The following is an 18278-nucleotide window of genomic DNA, read 5'->3' on the forward strand; positions in this document are numbered from 1 at the left end:
ATAGGTCTGCCAAAGTTGATCATCAAACAACCAAACTCGACTTATTTAGTCTTAAAACATACAGTTGAGTGTAAGGGGTGAAGTTTGAAGTTCGTCTGTCTAAAAACACCGGCACACGTGTTGGTGTTAATACAGTAAGTAGTGTTGAATGCAATTCGTCAACCAATACATTTTAAAATTGAAGATGTTGTTAGGATGAGCAGCGTTTCAACTTTGTATGTATTGCCTTACTGGCCCCACAATTCCCCCCGTTAAATATTATTACGCCAGAAAGGGAAGCAGGAGTAGCTTAGCGTCATCACGTTAGCTTAGCCTTTTAGCACGTTTATTTTCACCTGCTAGACTCTTCAGTTTTAATTTGAAAAAAATGTAATGTACTACTTTAATTCCTATTTATTGAGTTATTAGTTAATGTAAGTACTGCAGCAACAATATTAGCCCGATGATTTTGTTAGTAACTATTACCTAGCTAACTCATGTACAGTAATATGCTTTGGCTAACGTCATTACATGTAATTGGTCACCGAATACCGTTTAGTTATTTGTCCTGGAAATTGGTACATATTTCACAATCACGACTACTTGATATTGATGCTTGTTATATTATAATTTGCCAGCTTCATTATAATTTGCCATAACGGATCATTTTAAGGAAACGTCTCCCTCTACTGGCCTGTATATATTTCCTTTCGTCTCAAAGTGTTGACCCACTTTAATTTCACCGCCTCAACAGGTCAAGCTTCAGATATGGCTGCTATATACTCGGGTATTCACTTGAAACTCAAAAGCCCCAAGACCTCCTGGGTGGACAAACTTAAGCTTGCACGTTTTGCATGGATTTCAACACAGTGCTTACTACCTAACAAGGAACAGGTAACATATCTGCCTATCGTCAGATATTAGAGTAATTATAACAACATGTTTATCCTAATTTCTCTATGTCTTGAAACATTTATTGCTTCATAATTCTGTTCACTTGCTCTGTACAGGTACTCTTTGATTGGACAACTCATGCACTGACAGGCTTTTATAGTAAGAAAGTGGAGTTGCCCCAAGAAGTTGTGGAAGGTTTGTGGACTTACCTTGATGATATTTTGCACAGCAAAAAACTACACAGTGTGTTTATCCAAGGAAAAACTGTCAGCCTTCGTTTGGCAGTTGCGCAAGTAAGTGATTTACGCGTGCTAATGGTCATTATACTAGCTACTCTGACCAGCTATTCTGATGCATTTCAAGATACAGAAATTGATGGTACCAGTGTTTTATTGAATGTTACAAGTTTTGAAAATAAATATTTCTTTCCAGCTTATAATTGAAAGGATTCATGAATTTGCCTCCGGGACCTCCACAGCATCTTTCTCTACCTTGCTGAGTTGCTGTCAAGGCATCCTGTCCTCCCCAGTCCTCTCAGTCACATTCACCACTAAGTACGAGCTGCTGGTGGATCTGCTGGCCAAGCTATGTGCCCTGGCATGCTCCAAGCTCAGTCAGCCACAAAGCACAGACCCCTTGACACCCCAGGTCTTTGAGGTCCTCCTCCTTACCCTGAGCAGTTATGTCACAGTACAGAGGCAGCAGGCCAATTCCCAACGTGTGTTTTCCCAAGTCACCACTCACCTCCTCCAGTATCTCCTCTTTCTGAGACACTCACTGACCACCAGGGCATGGATCGCTGAGGATGACCCCCGTGTCCGCCAACACCTGAGCAGGGACATTCGTAGTAAAGTTGACATCATCTTGCAGTCAGCTCTGTTCTCATCAGATCACCTCCAGTCCTATAAGGAGGAGCTCCTCTCCAAGGATGAACCGGGGAAAAAGAAAGGGCTGTCAGGAAAAGGCCTCCCTTCTCCAGTCAACTCGATACTCACAAAGCTCTGTGCACAAGGGTATTGTGACAATGCTCTCCACTATGCAGTCAAGTCAAGCTCCCTCTCGCTGCTCTTCAAGTTTGCTTTGGACGCCTACTGTAAAGGAGAAAATAAAGTGCTCTGCTTTCACCTGTTGACACAGTTAATAACTGCCTTAGATTTCACAGATGAGGTTAATCTCAAAGACACGTTTGATGGTGAAAACTGGAGCTTAGCTCTGCTGGCTTTGGAGAACCTCTTGAATTTATGCTTGACGGGAGACATTTACAATGTGGCGGCCGACAGAATAAAGCATGGGGAGGTTCAGTTGACTTTCTACAGGAAGGTGGTGCGGCTGTTGTTTGACAATAGCCAAACCAGCATATCCGCATGGTACCGGTGTCTAAAAGCTTTGCTCAGTCTGAACCATCTGATCATTGAGCCAGACCTGGACGAGCTGCTGTCAGCAGGGTGGATCGACTCTGAGTGCACAGACCATCGTGTAAGAAAGGCACGTGAGGCCCTCATCTCCTCTGTTCTCCAGGTTTACGCCAAGCTGAGACAGCTCCCCAGGCTCTTCGAGGAACTCCTGGCTGTCATTTGCCGCCCAGCAGCGGATGAGCTCCGACTGCCCGTACTTCCAGAGGCGGTGCACATGACGCTCAGTGCATGCCTGCTAGACAACCCTGCCAGCCAGAGTCTGGAAATATGCAGCCTCATTTTACAGAACATAAGCCATATACTCCCGGATCTGGATGGGAATGTGGACATGTCCCTGAAGCTGTTCTCTTTAAGTGTGCTCTTACACTCTGTGTTGTTCAGCCTGAAGACTTTGGACAGCAGAACGCCGATACCTGTTGTGAGACAAACCCAGGCTTTGATGGAAAAGATGCTGCACGTTGTGACGCCAGTGCTGCAGCTGGCTCAAGGTCAGGCCCCAGACAACCCCGGGTGTCATAGAGTCCAAGATGCAGGCCTCCTGCTGAAGTACACTTGGGTGGAGGTGGACACCCTCTTTCAGATTCACTGTACTAAATACACATCTGGAATGGTCCCGGCTAGCACCAACATACTAGATGACATACGCTGTCTCCTTTCTGGGGTGATAGCGAAAGATGGAGATCAGGTTTCTACTATTGGCCACGAGTACTGTAGCCCCATGACCCACTATCTGCAAAAACTGCTTATTCTCCAACAAATGAGGAAAGTTCTCCTAAGCAATGAGCTCTTGGCACAGACTAGCGTTGCAGATGTCCTCGGGGAAGCAGCCCAGTTCATTGTGGGGAGGGAAGGGCTTCCACTGTACCAACAGAGTGACCAGCAATGGGACCGTCAAGTTAGCAGTGTGGATGCCAGGACCTACTCCGTGGCACATTGGTACCTTGTTACCACAAACCTACCACTGATCACGCCGTACCTCACAGAGCGTGATGTGTGTCACATAGCTGACCTTCTACTCAACTCCATACTTCAAAAGACTCCAGACGACACCAAAGAGAGGCTGTCTGTTTCTCTCATTTCCAAACATCTGCTTGAGAGCCTCATTCTTGTCGAGCTACCTGTTGTTTACTCTGCTGTGGTCAGATGTGTAACTCAACGGATTGTGGGGATTCTTAGTAGCAGCCGAGACACTGCCTCAGTCTGTCTGGTACTCAAGAAGCTGAGTGAGGTAAGCCGTTTAACAGCTGACGACAAACGGAGTGCGGCGCCTTGGTCAGACGGTGACGACAGTGAAGCACCTTCTGCTTTGAAGAGACTGGAGTCGATAGCTGAAGCCCTACTGAGCTCCAGTATGACTGAAGCATCCATAACACTATCTGAAATTCAAACTGATGACCTTTTAAGTTTACTTAAAGTCACTAGTTCTCTAAACCCAGATGGAATGTCCTCTGAAGACTTTTCTGGTCTCTTTCTGCTCTTATTCCTCATGGTCACAGACATGCAACTACATAATGATGTGAAGCCTGAGGTAACAATACAACTACTGAATCAGCTCTTCAGTCTCATGGGGTCACTTCTGGCAGGGAATAATTCCCATCACATTTTAAAAGTAGTGCATGGGAGTAGTGTTTTGGAGGGAGCTCTGACAGCTATGTTTTCGCATAGCAAGAAGGGTCTCTTTAAAACTGTGAACAGCTCACATTGGCTGATTTTCCTGAAAACCTTCCAGGATTTCATTAAGTCTCTGATCTCCTTGATAATCTACAGAAAGAGCAGTGTCTGCCTCAATCTGGAGAAATTCACCACCTATTTGGTCAATAGTGAAGTGACCATCATGGCTTTGTCTGCTGTCCAGGGAAACACTGAAACAGCGAGCCTGTTTTCTATCCAACTCCTGCTTGCCTCTATGAACATGCTGTGCCAGGCCATGAGCTCCGGTCTAGGAAAATCCAAAAAGCTTGATGAGACCCTGAGCCAATTGCTGGGACGGACCACAGCTGTCATGGGCCCTGCCATCCAGGCCAGCCTGAGGGCTCAGTTAGGCAGCCTACTGGGCCAGGCCTTCACTGTGGACGTGGTGACCGTGATGGTGAGAAGCGAGCTAGCATGCGCTTACCCTCAGAACGAGCCAGGCCTCCCACAGGCCAGTCTACGCCACATGGTCCTCTACAGGACCTTCAGTCAGCAGATCCTCAGAGAGCTGTGCCCATCCCAGCGTCCCATGGACTTCCTGCTCTCATCACTCCACTTCCTGTCAGTTTACTATTCCGCTGCAAAGATGACCAAATCATCAGATCTGGAGGAGCTGTTTGTGGCAATTTTGCAAAATGTCCACAAACTCCTTGCAGGTATGTTTTATTTGTATTCTACATGTTTTTCATCCTAATATTTGGTCATGTGTTTTGATATGCTTACTGTTGGAAGTTTTGATTTCCATCAGTTTATAATCAATGTAAAATATTCCTCAGGTAAGTTAACCTCCACAGCCATCAATGAAAGACATGGATGATATTTAAGAACATCACAATGTCTGTAACATAAGCATAATTTGCAATGAGAATGTCACGAATTGTAAAGATTATTGCAAAATGATCTGTAATGATAGCTTCATGTATAGATACTTCATTAAAGGGATTATTTGACCCCACCTCCCCCCATAATAAACACAGCTCTTCTGTGTTAGCACCATGGTTGTCTGTATTGGAGATGAGGGTACTGGAGGACCCAGTGAAGGAACTGCTGGACCAGTTGCTTGTTCATAGTACACCTGAACAGTTCCACCTGCTTCTGCTGCTGCTCAGAGAAGGACTGGATACCTCCAAATTCAGGAGTGGCCGCTATAGGGTAAGTGGTATATTTACTGTAAGTCTATTTGTATGAAGTGGGCTGTGGTTGGCCTCAGTAAAATGTAGCCAGTGTTACATCTACCAGTTACGTAAGTGTTTTTATGTATGCCATCCATTTTGTTGATTCATTATAAGGTGATTAAAATCTCATTATGGTAGAATCTTTATAGGCTAAAATGGGAGTTATTTTGCTGTCCTTTCTCACTGGTATACTGTTATGTTCATCTCCGCTGTGAGACGCCTGGACAACCCCTTTCTAAACCCGGACGGTGACCTGCACCGCCCTCTGCAGGATCCCTGGGTAAATCCACGAGCTGGATTTGAACCCTAGTCTGTCAGTTACGTGGTTGAATACGAGGCAGTAGCGCTAAAGCCAGTAACTTTTTATGTGAATATAGTTTGTCTACTTAATTTGTTCATATTGGTGTTTCCGATCCATAGGCTGCCATTTTTCTCTCATGGACAGAATTTCCCTGCATACTTTTTTTCCGCCCGTTAGTTGTGTGATGTTTAATTTGAAATTTTGACCTCATTGCAACATTTTCTTAGCAGATGCGTGAGAGAGTGATGTGTGTCATCCTGTGCACATCTCGCCTAACCATTCCACTTGCTATCATACAGCAAGTAGAATAATGGCAGAAATAGCAACTGTTAACTAGCGCCCTATTTCACTTGTTAACATGTACAGTTACTGACTGACTAAATCTCTCTATATATTTAAAGGCATGGGTAGTTATTTTTGATGTATGGGATCACTAAATAAGATAATAAAACCAACGTTATAGTATAGGCCAGCTAACATTTTTCTGTAACAACTGTTCATTTGTGTCAAATATTCAAGCGTATGCAGATATTGATGCAGCTTACCTTAGCATGGCAATGTGTAGGCAGTTATTAATAGATTTTATAGGTATAATAGATCATATATTTATACATATAATGAAGAGACGAGTGACAGGCTTTCCAGTGAAAATCTATTTGTAAAAAAAATATATACTTTTTGTTAGTACAGTAAAATAATAGTTGAGTAATATATGAGTTGGTATTGGCAGTACAGTCTTTCAATCTTAATTATTAAATTATTTTCATATTTTCTTTCAGTATCAAGTAAATTTGTTTTTGTTAACATTTTGGTGAACCTTTTTGAAGACACACTACTAAGGCCCAAACTGTATTTTGCAGGAAGTACTTTCAACTGTGACGATCGCAAAGTTGCTTTCCGGCTGCCTGCTTCCAGAAGCCTGCTCGAAGTTGTTCTGGCTCATTGCACCCGAGATCATATCTGCCTTGGTTGTAAGTATTCACCGTGACATTTGATGTGTTGCACTTCATTGAAGACCGTTTATCCAAATCAATTGATGCCACTGCAAAATATTATGCAAGGCAATATCATGTGAAATCCACTTATGCTACAGGTACAATGTGTCATCACTTTCAAAACCAATTGGAAGAATTCATCAAAAGGGAAAACGCATTGGATTGGCTATGGCAAATCATATGGTGTTGAAGGGAACATTTTCTTTTGAGTTGTAGAAACCCTGTCAAGGAATTGCACAGAGCACTGTAATTAGAACACCAGTTCGGCTGTCCGTCAGAAAGCATGTCATGCTTCTCCTCAACTGTGCTGTCTCCAAGGTCTTCGATGTGATTTGGGGGAAGGAATTGGTTTACCTGGATAAGCCAATTTTGGGCTGCAGCAAAATGCCTCTTGCTCCCTGTGGCTGTCTGTGTGCAGCAGGGAGACTGAAGAGGAGTACCTTTTAATCAAGTCAGGTCTTGGTTCATTGATCAATATGGCTTCCTTCCACCTCACTTCACCTCCATAGGAAGAACTAGATGTGATCACACTATTCCGAACTGTTCTTAAGACTTCCACACAGTCACACGTAATTGATTCACCAGTATTAGTTTTTTCTTCTGCGCTCTGGGTTAAACTTTACCCAATAGATAAATACACTGAACAAAATAGGCCTTTTGTGTACATAGAGAAAGTTTTAGATCTTTGAGTTCAGCTCATGATGGGGGCAAAAACACAAGTGTCGGTTTATAATTTTGTTCAGTGTGGATATAGAAACTTATATTGTCACTTATTTGACATCATCCATTGTTTTAACCAACATGTGATGTCTCCCTGTGCATACACATTACTCTTTATTAAAGTACTTTTCTCCATTCTATCCTCTCTCTGTCCTCTGGCTTAAATCCATGGTCCTCTTTACTTCACCTCCAGTTTAATTAGTCTTCTCTGCTCTTTTTCAGTTTCTAGTGAAAGACAGTGGCAAGGAGACAGCACTGACGGCTGCCCTGACTGTGCCTGTGCTGCACACTCTGACTGCCCTGCTTCGTCAGGGGGAGGGGAGAATTTCCAACCCCCACCACGTGACCATGGTGCTGGGAGCCCTGCAGTTTGTCCCCCTTGAACACCTGAACCTGGAGGTCTACCATAATACCTTTGAGGCTGTCCACGAGGCTCTCTTCGCTGTCATCCAGTGTCACCCGCAGGTTAGTGTCATCCCATGTCACCCACAGGTTAGCAGGTTTTTGTTTTATTGTGGTTACGTAGTTGTTTTTTTCTTATTTCACATGGTTTTCATCACGTTGCTCTTATGAAGTACAACCGAAACCTGTTTCATTTTATTATTTGTATCCCATTTTCTTCCCATCCCAATTGTTTAATGTCATGGTTTTGAATCTGGCCCCGCTGCGGCGTGGGTTTTGAATCTGGCCCCGCTGCGGCGTGGGTTTGAATCTGGCCCGCTGCTCTTTGAGCAAAAACTCTGTCCTGCTTTCCTTTTTAATGATGTAAAATAAACCGTTTTCTGGGAGACACTGCTGTGAGCCTTGTCGTCTATGGAACGGAAGGACAGGGGTAGATTGGTACCCTGGGTGCACAGACATTGTACAGAGCAGCAGAGGGAATATCCAGGATTCTCTTCTAGTGTGTTCAATGGTTGGCAACATCACGTCCCTAGTTATTCACCTAGGGAATCCACTGTTTTAAAGTAATATTGTGCAAACCTCAGTCTCCGCAGATCGATAGACGGACCTGTAGAAAGATTGCCTCAGTCGGAATAATTCTCTCTGCACCACAATTTGACTCATACGTTTCACTCCTAAATTCACAACAAAATTGCTACACTGTATGATGTGGTTAGTTGACGAGTGAAATACCTGTCTGGGCGTTGTCAGATGTGGTGTGTGTCAGTGACGTCTGAGCATAAGTGGATGATACTAAGTCTGTTTTTTTGGCAGCTGCGTCTCCAATTTCTGTTGCATGATTCAACCTCTCACACACTGCCCAAGCAAGTTACTATCTTCCCTATTCACCGTGATTATGACGCTCTGCCGACCTTGGATCCAGGCCAGACTGATGTCAGTCTGTATCTACCTGAAATTGAAGGTGTTTTGTGGATGGTAACCAAGGAAAACGTCCCCGCTTGCCTCACGCTGTAGGCTATGAAACCGTTTCTTTTTCCTCAGACTCTATTCGAAATCAGTGTCTGGAATGGACCGTTGGTCTGTGCCAGAGGGGTGCTTAAGTGGAAGCAGATGTGCTGTGGAGAGGGGCACCATTTTGGCGTTAGCCCTGGAGGTTGCATGGAAACCATTACCTTGCTGACTGATGAATCATAGGAACATGGCAGAGGCTTAGCTGGAGAGTTCTGAATTTCTGGGCCTGGTTTCTTTTTTTCTGTAGTTTGGAGACTGATGGCGCATGACACACCAACTCTCTGTCTACACCAAAAACGTTTCCAGGACCTTCCAACCCACAGCTGAATCCAGATGCGCACAAATGCATCTCCATTTTGAAAATGCTTTAAAAATCTTTTTTTTTTTTTTAAAGAAGTAGTGTTGTCTGAATGCAGTGTTGTCTGAAGTTATGTGTTTAATGACTATACTTTTCTGGAATGTGCCCAGGTGATGCTGAAAGCGGCCCCATCCTTCCTCAACTGTTTCTACCGCCTAGTGGTGTCCATCATGCACGAAGGGAGACAGAAGAGTGAGACTGATAAAGGTAAAGCGGTCGAACCGTTTTTTTTCCATTCATGGATCCTCTACCTCACATCTATCAGGGCGTCACAAAGTGTTTCAAATGAATCCCTAGTTGTGGCAGATCCTTTCCCCCTGGTTAGTGACTGGATGCATTGAGTCCTTCAACAGTCAGTGTGTGGTACTCCATTTGTACGTCAGGACCATCACATTGATATACAAGTTGGTTTCTCTGTGTAACTATACAGGTGCTGGTCATAAAATTAGAATATCATCAAAAAGTTGATTTATTTCAGTAATTCCATTCCAAAAGTGAAACTTGTATATTATATTCACAGACTGATATATTTCAAATGTTTATTTCTTTTAACTGTGATGATTATAACTGACAACTATCTCAGAAAATTAGAATATTGTGAAAAGGTTACATTTTGAAGACACCTGGTGCCACACTCTAATCAGCTAATTAACCCAAAACACCTGCAAAGGCCTTTGAATGGTCTCTGTCTAGTTCTGTAGGCAACATAATCATGGGGAAGACTGCTGACTTGACCGGTGTCCAAAAGACGACCATTGACACCTTGCACAAGGAGGGCAAGACACAAAAGGTCATCGCTAAAGAAGCTGGCTGTTCACAGAGCTCTGTGTCCAAGCACATTAATAGAGAGGCGAAGGGAAGGAAAAGTTGTGGTAGAAAAAAGTGTACAAGCAATAGGGATAACCGCACCCTGGAGAGGATTGTGAAACAAAACCCATTCAAAAATGTGGGGGAGATTCACAAAGAGTGGACTGCAGCTGGAGTCAGTGCTTCAAGAACCACCATGCACAGATGTATGCAAGACATGGGTTTCAGCTGTTGCATTCCTTGTGTCAAGCCACTCTTGAACAAGACACAGCGTCAGAATCGTCTCGCCTGGGCTAAAGACAAAAAGGACTGGACTACTGCTGAGTTTTGTTCTCTGATGAAAGTACATTTTGCCCAGAGTCTGGAGGAAGAGAGGAAAGGCACAGAATCCACGTTGCTTGAAGTCCAGTGTAAAGTTTCCACAGTCAGTGATGGTTTGGGGTGCCATGTCATCTGCTGGTGTTGGTCCACTGTGTTTTCTGAGGTCCAAGGTCAACGCAGCTGTCTACCAGGATGTTTTAGAGCACTTCATGCTTCCTGCTGCTGACCAACTTTATGGAGATGCAGATTTCAACAGGACTTGGCACCTGCACACAGTGCCAAATCTACCAGTACCTGCTTTAAGGACCATGGTATCCCTGTTCTTAATTGGCCAGCAAACTCACCTGACCTTAACCCTATAGAAAATCTATCGGGTATTGTGAAGAGGAAGATGCGATACGCCAGACCCAACAATGCAGAATAGCTGAAGGCCACTATCAGAGCAACCTGGGCTCTCATAACATCTGAGCAGTGCCACAGACTGATCAACTCCATGCCATGCCGCATTGCTGCAGTAATTCAGGCAAAAGGAGCCCCAACTAGTATTGAGTGCTGTACATGTTCATACTTTTCAGTTGGCCAACATTTCTAAAAATACTTTTTTTGTATTGGTCTTAAGTAAATTTTCGGAGATACTGAATTTGGGATTTTCATTAGTTGTCAGTTATAATCATCACAATTAAAAGAAATACAAATTTGAAATATATCAGTCTGTGTATAATGAATGAATATAATATACAAGTTTCACTTTTTGAATGGAATTACTGAAATAAATCAACTTTTTGATGATATTCTAATTTTATGACCAGCACCTGTACACCTTCACGTTGATGTAATTACCAGTTGGGAGAAAAAAACTGAGATGTAGCTCCTGAGTGACTTCACACTGTTCCCAATCAGCCCATGTCAGCGTTGTTCAGCTAACTCTGAAACAAGTCATTCTTATACTATTGCCTGTTATCCTCCACCATGATGTACCGCTCCGTATCAGGCACTCTCTCCCTGGATATTACTTGTGTGGTGGAGCAGTTTAATTAAGTAGCGTGTTTATTACTTAGAAATGTAACCAAATAAGATCTAGTTAACAACTTTGTGTTGTAAGAAAGTACCTACTGATATGCCAAATGGGCTGTCATATCCTAGTGACATAACCTTTAGAGTGATATTTATGTGGCCAAGAAGAGCGAATATCTCTAAATGAGTGAGTGAGTGACTGACTGACAACCGTTGTTAAATAGTGTAGTGGTTAGAGATGCAGACTGTCACGCAGTCGACCAAAGTTCGATTCTCACCATGGCCCAAACAAATTAGGCATTAGGATTTGTTCAGGATAGACTAGAACTTTGAGTTATATTCCGATTGACGAACTGCACTGACAAACATATTGCTCTCGTTTTCGATATAAATAATGTAGCTCACTTGGCGTGGTGGTTAGCTATTCAACTGTCTGAACCAGCCATGGAGTGATTTGAGTCATTGTTTTCATTATAGGTAGCTATAAGCTAGCCATCTACAGTCATTTATTTCTAATTAAATTTTTTGAATGTAGTGTAGCGATCCTGTTATACCAGTTTTTGGTTTGGATGTTAACTAATGTAGGGAAGCGTGGAGTTCAGACTAATTGGTTTGACAATGCAAGTAAACAGACAACACATCTCTACACACGTACAACGTGCACCCACACCCGCTGTTTAAGTAGCGTAGTGGTTCAAGACACAGTCTGTCACATTGTAAACCGTGGATCCAATCCAGCTTGGGCAACAACATTTATCCCTTCTAATGGCAGGCCGGTAGAACTAGGCTTGCCTGGTTCCTTGTTTATTTTTTTATCATGCATTTTATTTCATGCACTTTTGATTTGTTAGTCTTATTTAAATTACCTACTGATACTATCCACCATGTATTTGACCCGTTGCCAACAACACTAAACTGTGCGTTGCCTGGCGTAAATGAGATTGATTGTATAACTACAGAATCTTTCTTTGGAATGTGCACTGGCTATAGGACTTCTGATTTTGATACAAAGTCACTACAGTAAGCATTGGCCACACTGCCTAATCCATAGCCAGACATAATCCAGAAACAATGGACCCCGTCTGGGAAACCGGTGCCTATGCAACAGCTGGGTCAGCCCGGACACTGTGATCCACGGATCAGGATCGTGGACCTCCCACTTGGGCTCAACGCCTCTCGGGCCAAGGGGCTCCGCCATGTACTGGTCACATCGCATTGTGCAAACACGTCCCAAATGCCACATTACAGCAAAAGAAGGACCAGCTCCTCCTCTGAGTCTTTGGCAACAGCTGGGTCCGATGGTTTGGTTGGCATCGGTTCCGTTTGCCCGCACGCCGAGGCTCGCACACTCACCAAGAGGAAAGACGAGAGGAACAACGCGTGCTCCTTCAGTAATGTAATATAGCTGGTTGGATGTCCTGCTGGTCCCTGCGGGCTGGATCAAAACCGATGGGATTTGAAATGGTGTCCCACTGAAGATAACATGAAAACCCTGCGCCCAGTGGGAGTCCACGCCCAGCTTGCAGAAGGACACCTTTTAAAGCGGTGTACTACTGCATTCACCATTGATGAGTTCTATCACTATTCAATGTGATCGGTATATTAAGGGCCACTTTGTTTCCTTGATGCTGATGGGAGTATTGTAATACTGCAGCAATGTGATTTCCACATCAAAGCTTTTCTGAAGTTGACAAAAATAAAATGTTTTCTTATGCAACAGTAATTCTTTTGAAATGGGGTTTCGTTTTTGGGTATCAGTCTTATTGAAATTGTGTGAGGTAGTGTTTTATCTTCCTCGACCAAAGGAGGCCACAGCTAGGTAGACATCATTCGTTTTATGTAGAGGAGGAATAGAACATGTAGAAGATCAGGTTTGTCAGGCTCAGCTTGTCGCATCAACAAGTTCCTGGGTTGACCGGTAAAATGAACTAACCTTCACAGGTGACAAATTGCATGGAGACTAGGGTGTTTAGCAACTCCAGCCAACCTAAGAACAGTGGCCATATTTCTCCCCTTGTCTGCTTTTGGCACCGGAGCTGTAGCTATACTGTACATCTCATGGGCCAAGAGAGTAAGGTAGTGGGGGAGAAACTTTTCCAACTGAGGCTTTGAAGAAACCTTCCCGGCCCCTTTCCCCTCTGTTTCATTACCAGCATGTACACTCACCTGTTTCCCCCTTATCCTGGGGTTGTTTCACTTTCAATAAGTTTGGCCACTGTTCTTAGGTTTATCAGACCCATTTTGAAGATGTGCTCCGTTCCTAGTGAATGGGCTAAACTGTTTGTTTTATGCAGACTTCAACATTACGCAATTTGAATGATTAAATGTCTTATTGCTCCAGAGTCTCCTTTTAACTATCATGATTAATGTCTCTGCTTACACAAAGCACTGTTCTTATGTTACTGCACAGTCAGAATGCATTTAGAACATATTGATGTAAAGCCACACCCTGGGGATTTAATTCAAAGGCTTTGCTGTCCAGCCAGATATCCACTGCCCTCTAAACACCCACTGTATTCTGCATCAATTAAGGTGCCATTTTGTAAAAGTTGTTCCACTTCTGGCTGAAACCGATGCTCAGGCCTGTTTGGTGTGGTTGAGTTTTAAAAAGCTTTCCTGCGTCTGTTCCCCAGCGCCTGAGACTGATTCAGAGGTGCTTTTGAAGTGTGCTCGTCTGGTGGAACGCATGTACTCCCACATTGCAACCACAGCTGAGGGCTTCACTGTGCTCTCCTCCTTCATGGTTGCACAGTACGTAAGTGAGCTACAGAAGGTAAGACCTCTAGTCATCAAGGAAGACGAGCGCAACTCTCGCTCAACAGTTATTTTTATTTTTAAAATGTTTTTCTTTTCACTGAGGCAATCACAACTTAGTATACATATCAACATGCAGTTGGAGTTTCTGGCTCAGTTTTAAAAGGCGTTAGGCTATTCATATTTGAAAACACGACTTTTAGCGTTCATATCTTCCTTTTTCCTCATCATTGTTCACATCAGCCCATATGAACACCTAATTCATGACCAGGATTTTAAATAGATGTATTCCATTGTTTGTTATTGTGGAGTTACACCATGAATGATATTTCATTGAGAGTATTTGAAGCAAGTCCTCTGGATATGAATGAGCGAGAAGTCTAACATTTAATTTCCTCCCTAATCTTGTGTCCTGCCCTGGAGAGTAGTCTTTCTTGTCCTTTCCCTCTCTGTATCATATGCCGTCTGTAAATATCTTGCCCTCTGACTGAATATGGGGAACCAGCATTCTGTCCTATGGTCTATGAGACTGCATTCACGTGATATGACTCAGTGCCTTAGTCAGCGTTTTCCATGGAATAGTCAAGGAGGGAAGGTGTGATTTCTAATGTAAACATCTGTGGTGATCTCTGAGTGAAGGATTAAACAAAGGATGGCTTATAGGAATTGTTCCTTCCAGGTAGATTATGTGAAGTACCATCTCAGTATTTGCTTTGGCATCTCTAAGAGGTTCAGCAGAGGAGGCACTGCCCAGTGTTTAGATGGTTGGACATTATGTTCCTACCAGGCTTGTTAAAATAAAAAGAAGAGAAAGAAAGAAAGGCGAACTACAGATCAACCATCTGACTTATCATGCTAAGATTTATGATGTTTCTCAATTCATTTTAATAAACATTCCACAGGTTTTTCTGGACTGTCTTTTATAGAAAAGTGTACTTGATTTAAAAATGACTTGACATACTGCCTCCCCTTCAGTTACATGCCTGCCTTTCTTCTGTCTTCTCTACATCCTTTAGGTGACTCTGCAACCAGACATCAAGAGCCACCTGACAGAGGGAATCTATGGGATCTTGGACCTCTGTGTTGAGCAGGATGTGAAGTTTCTACACACCACCCTCCAGATGGGAGTCAAAGAGGTGTTCAATGAGCTCTATGGCAGTTACACCCATTACCATAAAACCCAGCGGCAAGGAGAGGAAAAATATACTGTCTGACAACTCTCCCCTACTATCTCCTTTTCCAGAAATCTGATGACACCCTTCTTTCCCCTTTTTCTTTTTTTTTCCTTTTTTTACTGCAACCATGTTTTAAAACTAGAACTAAACAATTGTTTAAACATGTACATATTTTATGCTTGTTAAATGGGGCAAAAAATTAAAAAGATCATGGACAAGTCATGTCTCAACTGTTTTTCTTTTAATACCTTGTTTGTTCTTGTATTGATTGCTCATGTCAGTACTGTAACTATACAGTCCATTTGGGGATTTGATTGATCCTACAAGCAGGGATCAAAACTTGGGTGTCCTAAGGATAAAAGTAGATTATTACAGTGCTCAATACCAAAAGCTATTTGTTGAAGGCATTTGAATTCTGCTAGATAAATGGAAATGGTTTTGTCCTGTGTGTATTATAGAGTTAAGGGGAATGCCATTAATTTAGATTTTTGAAACTGTATGCCAGAAAGTTTCCCTCGTGAATTGCCTGAAAACACAATCTCTGAACTACCACCATTTTTAGTAAAATTCTAAATTTTAATTGGGTATCCAAAGACAAAGAACTAGGATAATTAAATTAAGTCTTACCTACAGTAGTGAATATAATAAATGTCAATTAGGAATTATTTTTTAAAAAATCACCTTTTGCAATCAATATTTTGTTACATTTGAATAGTTTGGCTTTTCACTGAAATATCATTATTGCTATAAAATGTTACTTTTTATTATCCTCCAGTAAGATGAAATGTAATTAAATTTCATTTCTGGCCTCATAAAATACTTTTTGCCAAATGTTTTACTTAACCATGATATCTGCCAGGACCACAGTTTTCATTATTTACAATGTCTGAATATACCAAATTGCCAGGCAAGCTTTCCTTTAAGATTCATGGAAGTTCATTTATTTAATTAAACTTATCATTTAATTATAGTGAATGGCCCCTGCAATCACTGCTGTAGGCCCTAAACAGATGATAGCAAATAAAAAAAACTCAAATAAAACTTGCCAGACAGTGACATCCAAGCAAAAGGCAAAGTGAAAAGACTGCTGCTTGAAATAATGAAGCTGGGCATTTCTGGCTCCCACACACCTCCCCTCCTGACTTTGCTAAATCAGGCGTTCTGCTGGCAGGTTTCCCACTCTCAGTTCTCCCTAAGTCATAACCCTAACATTGCCTCACAACACAAAGAAATTAGAACAATTACTGTCTGCCAGTTCTCACAGGGTTACTGGGTATCAACATGGAATTAAAGCTGAAGGGTGCATTTATGTGCCCACTTGGGTGAGTGAATATCACCTGTGTCCTTCATATGACCAGAGAAGGTTAATGGACAACTTGTACCTTTGGTAAGAAGGGCCATTATGTAATTCTATCTTCTCTTCGGTATACACCCTGGGGTAGGGCAGAGGTTTAGCAGTGTGGGCTGTAACAGTGAGTCCTTGGACCCCTTTCCCATATGGGGTCTTGGATCCAACTGGGAGCCTCTTGAAGCAGCATGGATGATGTGGGAGTGGGTATGAGTGCGATCGGTAGATGGGGTTGTTGGATGGAGAACCAGGACATGGTTGAGGACTCCACAAAGTGAGGCAGGTCTCACAGCCAGGTTGGAAGAATGACATGCATATGTTTTACTCTATAGTAAAACGGTTTGTATTGTCACTCAGCAAAAGGTTCTGTAATTCCTGAGCATTGAACGGTCTGAGCAACTAATTAGTCCAGTGTGCTGGTTGGGTACTAATATTGTGTTGGTGTGATGTGTTTTCACTTTTTAAAACATTTTGTGGTACACGATTTTGACATAATAGGAAAATGTGAAAATGTCAAGAACGAAGCAATGTGTAACCATGACCTTTACTAAAGTTGACTCAGGTGTTCTGTATTCTAAAAGAGAAGCAATTCAGAGGTCAGAGTAAAAGTCGAACATGACCTGGTATTCAGTGAATATACTGCAATGCCAAAATACTTAATTGGATGTCTCTAATTCCTGTTAAGCAGAATACAATTTACCTCCATAATCACTATCAATCCATCAACTTAAAATAACTTGTGATTCCAGATTTCTATATATATATAAAATATTATCTATAATTAATTTGAACATTAGTTTTAAATTGTTTTTTCTTTAACACATTGTTATAATTCCATGGCAGTTTTTTAGAGATGCAAGTTTTGGGTGGAGTTTTTCAATCATTTGTTTTTGTTGTTTGACCATACAACATTTGTATTTGAGTTGATTTTTTAGAAACTTTTTTACTAGGCAGTAATTTCAATAATGTATATATTGTGATAAAGTATTGCCTAATTGGTAAGCTGCTCCGTTATTGTAGTCTCTGTAAAAGCAAGATCAACAAATCTTTAATAAGTTGCTTTGTTTCTGTTTAACAATATTTAAATACATATTTTTAGGGATGACAGAAGAACACACAATGGCTGCCAATGGTGTCATGCATCTTTTCTAATAAAGATGCTCTAAATGGGAAATTAACATAGAATTATCCGGTGTATTTATCGTTAGGCTCATGTAAAGTTAGGCTCATGTAAAGTACTTCAAGCTGCATGATTTGAATTTGAAACATTCTCCTTATTTGACACATGCCTGGCACAAGCCTCAAATCTCTGTTCTACAAACACACTGTTCCTCAAGAATTTTGTGCCACTGAAAATCCATCTGACAAGTACCGCAAACATGGACACTTAAGGCTGATATGCTACATTCACCCACTAAACGTAATCAGCATCAACACCAGTGCCTAGCTGAGCTACCGTATAAAAAATGCTACACCCAGCCCTGGACATGATTTTCCTAAATTAGTGATTAATACAGTTTAACATCATGTTTTACCCAGAACCTTTCGCTTGGTCAGTAAGCCTCATAATTATTTGGCATAAAATGTAATTGGGTGCATTGTTTATCACTAAATGTTTAACTTTTTAAAAAGACAAATGTCTTAAATTAATCCTGTTCCCCATTCACCATGTTATCTACCCCTTCATGCTTAAACACCTCTTATGTCTGAGGACGACTTCTGAAAGCTTCATAGAGAGTAATGCTCAGTAGCCTGGACCTTCAATATTAACCAGTGAAGTTCTCTGTGGTTTGCAAGTTCACACTCCGTTATACCTTAATGTCTGTTGGACTACTGTGGTCAAGCCATTTATAATTTAATGAGGGGAGCCTCGATTTTTCTACCTGAATACGTACCACGTTGCCTCATGTCACTGGT

General features: G+C 42.1%; 1 protein-coding gene across 2 annotated transcripts; it reads left to right on the forward strand.

Annotated features, from left to right (window-relative positions):
• Positions 1 to 15: 15 nt before the first annotated feature.
• Positions 16 to 15224, forward strand: urb2 (URB2 ribosome biogenesis homolog). 2 transcript variants are annotated; one of them, XM_010888705.3, is made up of 10 exons: positions 20 to 134; positions 734 to 873; positions 990 to 1166; positions 1306 to 4636; positions 4972 to 5132; positions 6317 to 6427; positions 7394 to 7636; positions 9053 to 9149; positions 13718 to 13857; positions 14855 to 15224. In XM_010888705.3, the coding sequence occupies exons 2-10, from the start codon at positions 748 to 750 to the stop codon at positions 15050 to 15052; spliced, it is 4584 nt and encodes a 1527-aa protein (XP_010887007.2). In that variant the 5' UTR covers positions 20 to 134; positions 734 to 747; the 3' UTR covers positions 15053 to 15224. The 2 variants fall into 2 exon arrangements, with proteins under 2 accessions (XP_010887008.2, XP_010887007.2); XM_010888706.4 differs by lacking the exons at positions 9053 to 9149; positions 13718 to 13857; positions 14855 to 15224 and adding an exon at positions 8832 to 9044 and having other exon boundaries at positions 16 to 134.
• Positions 15225 to 18278: the final 3054 nt, after the last annotated feature.

This window comes from Esox lucius, chromosome 5, assembly GCF_011004845.1.
Source record: "Esox lucius isolate fEsoLuc1 chromosome 5, fEsoLuc1.pri, whole genome shotgun sequence".
In the NCBI taxonomy this organism is placed as follows: domain Eukaryota; kingdom Metazoa; phylum Chordata; class Actinopteri; order Esociformes; family Esocidae; genus Esox; species Esox lucius.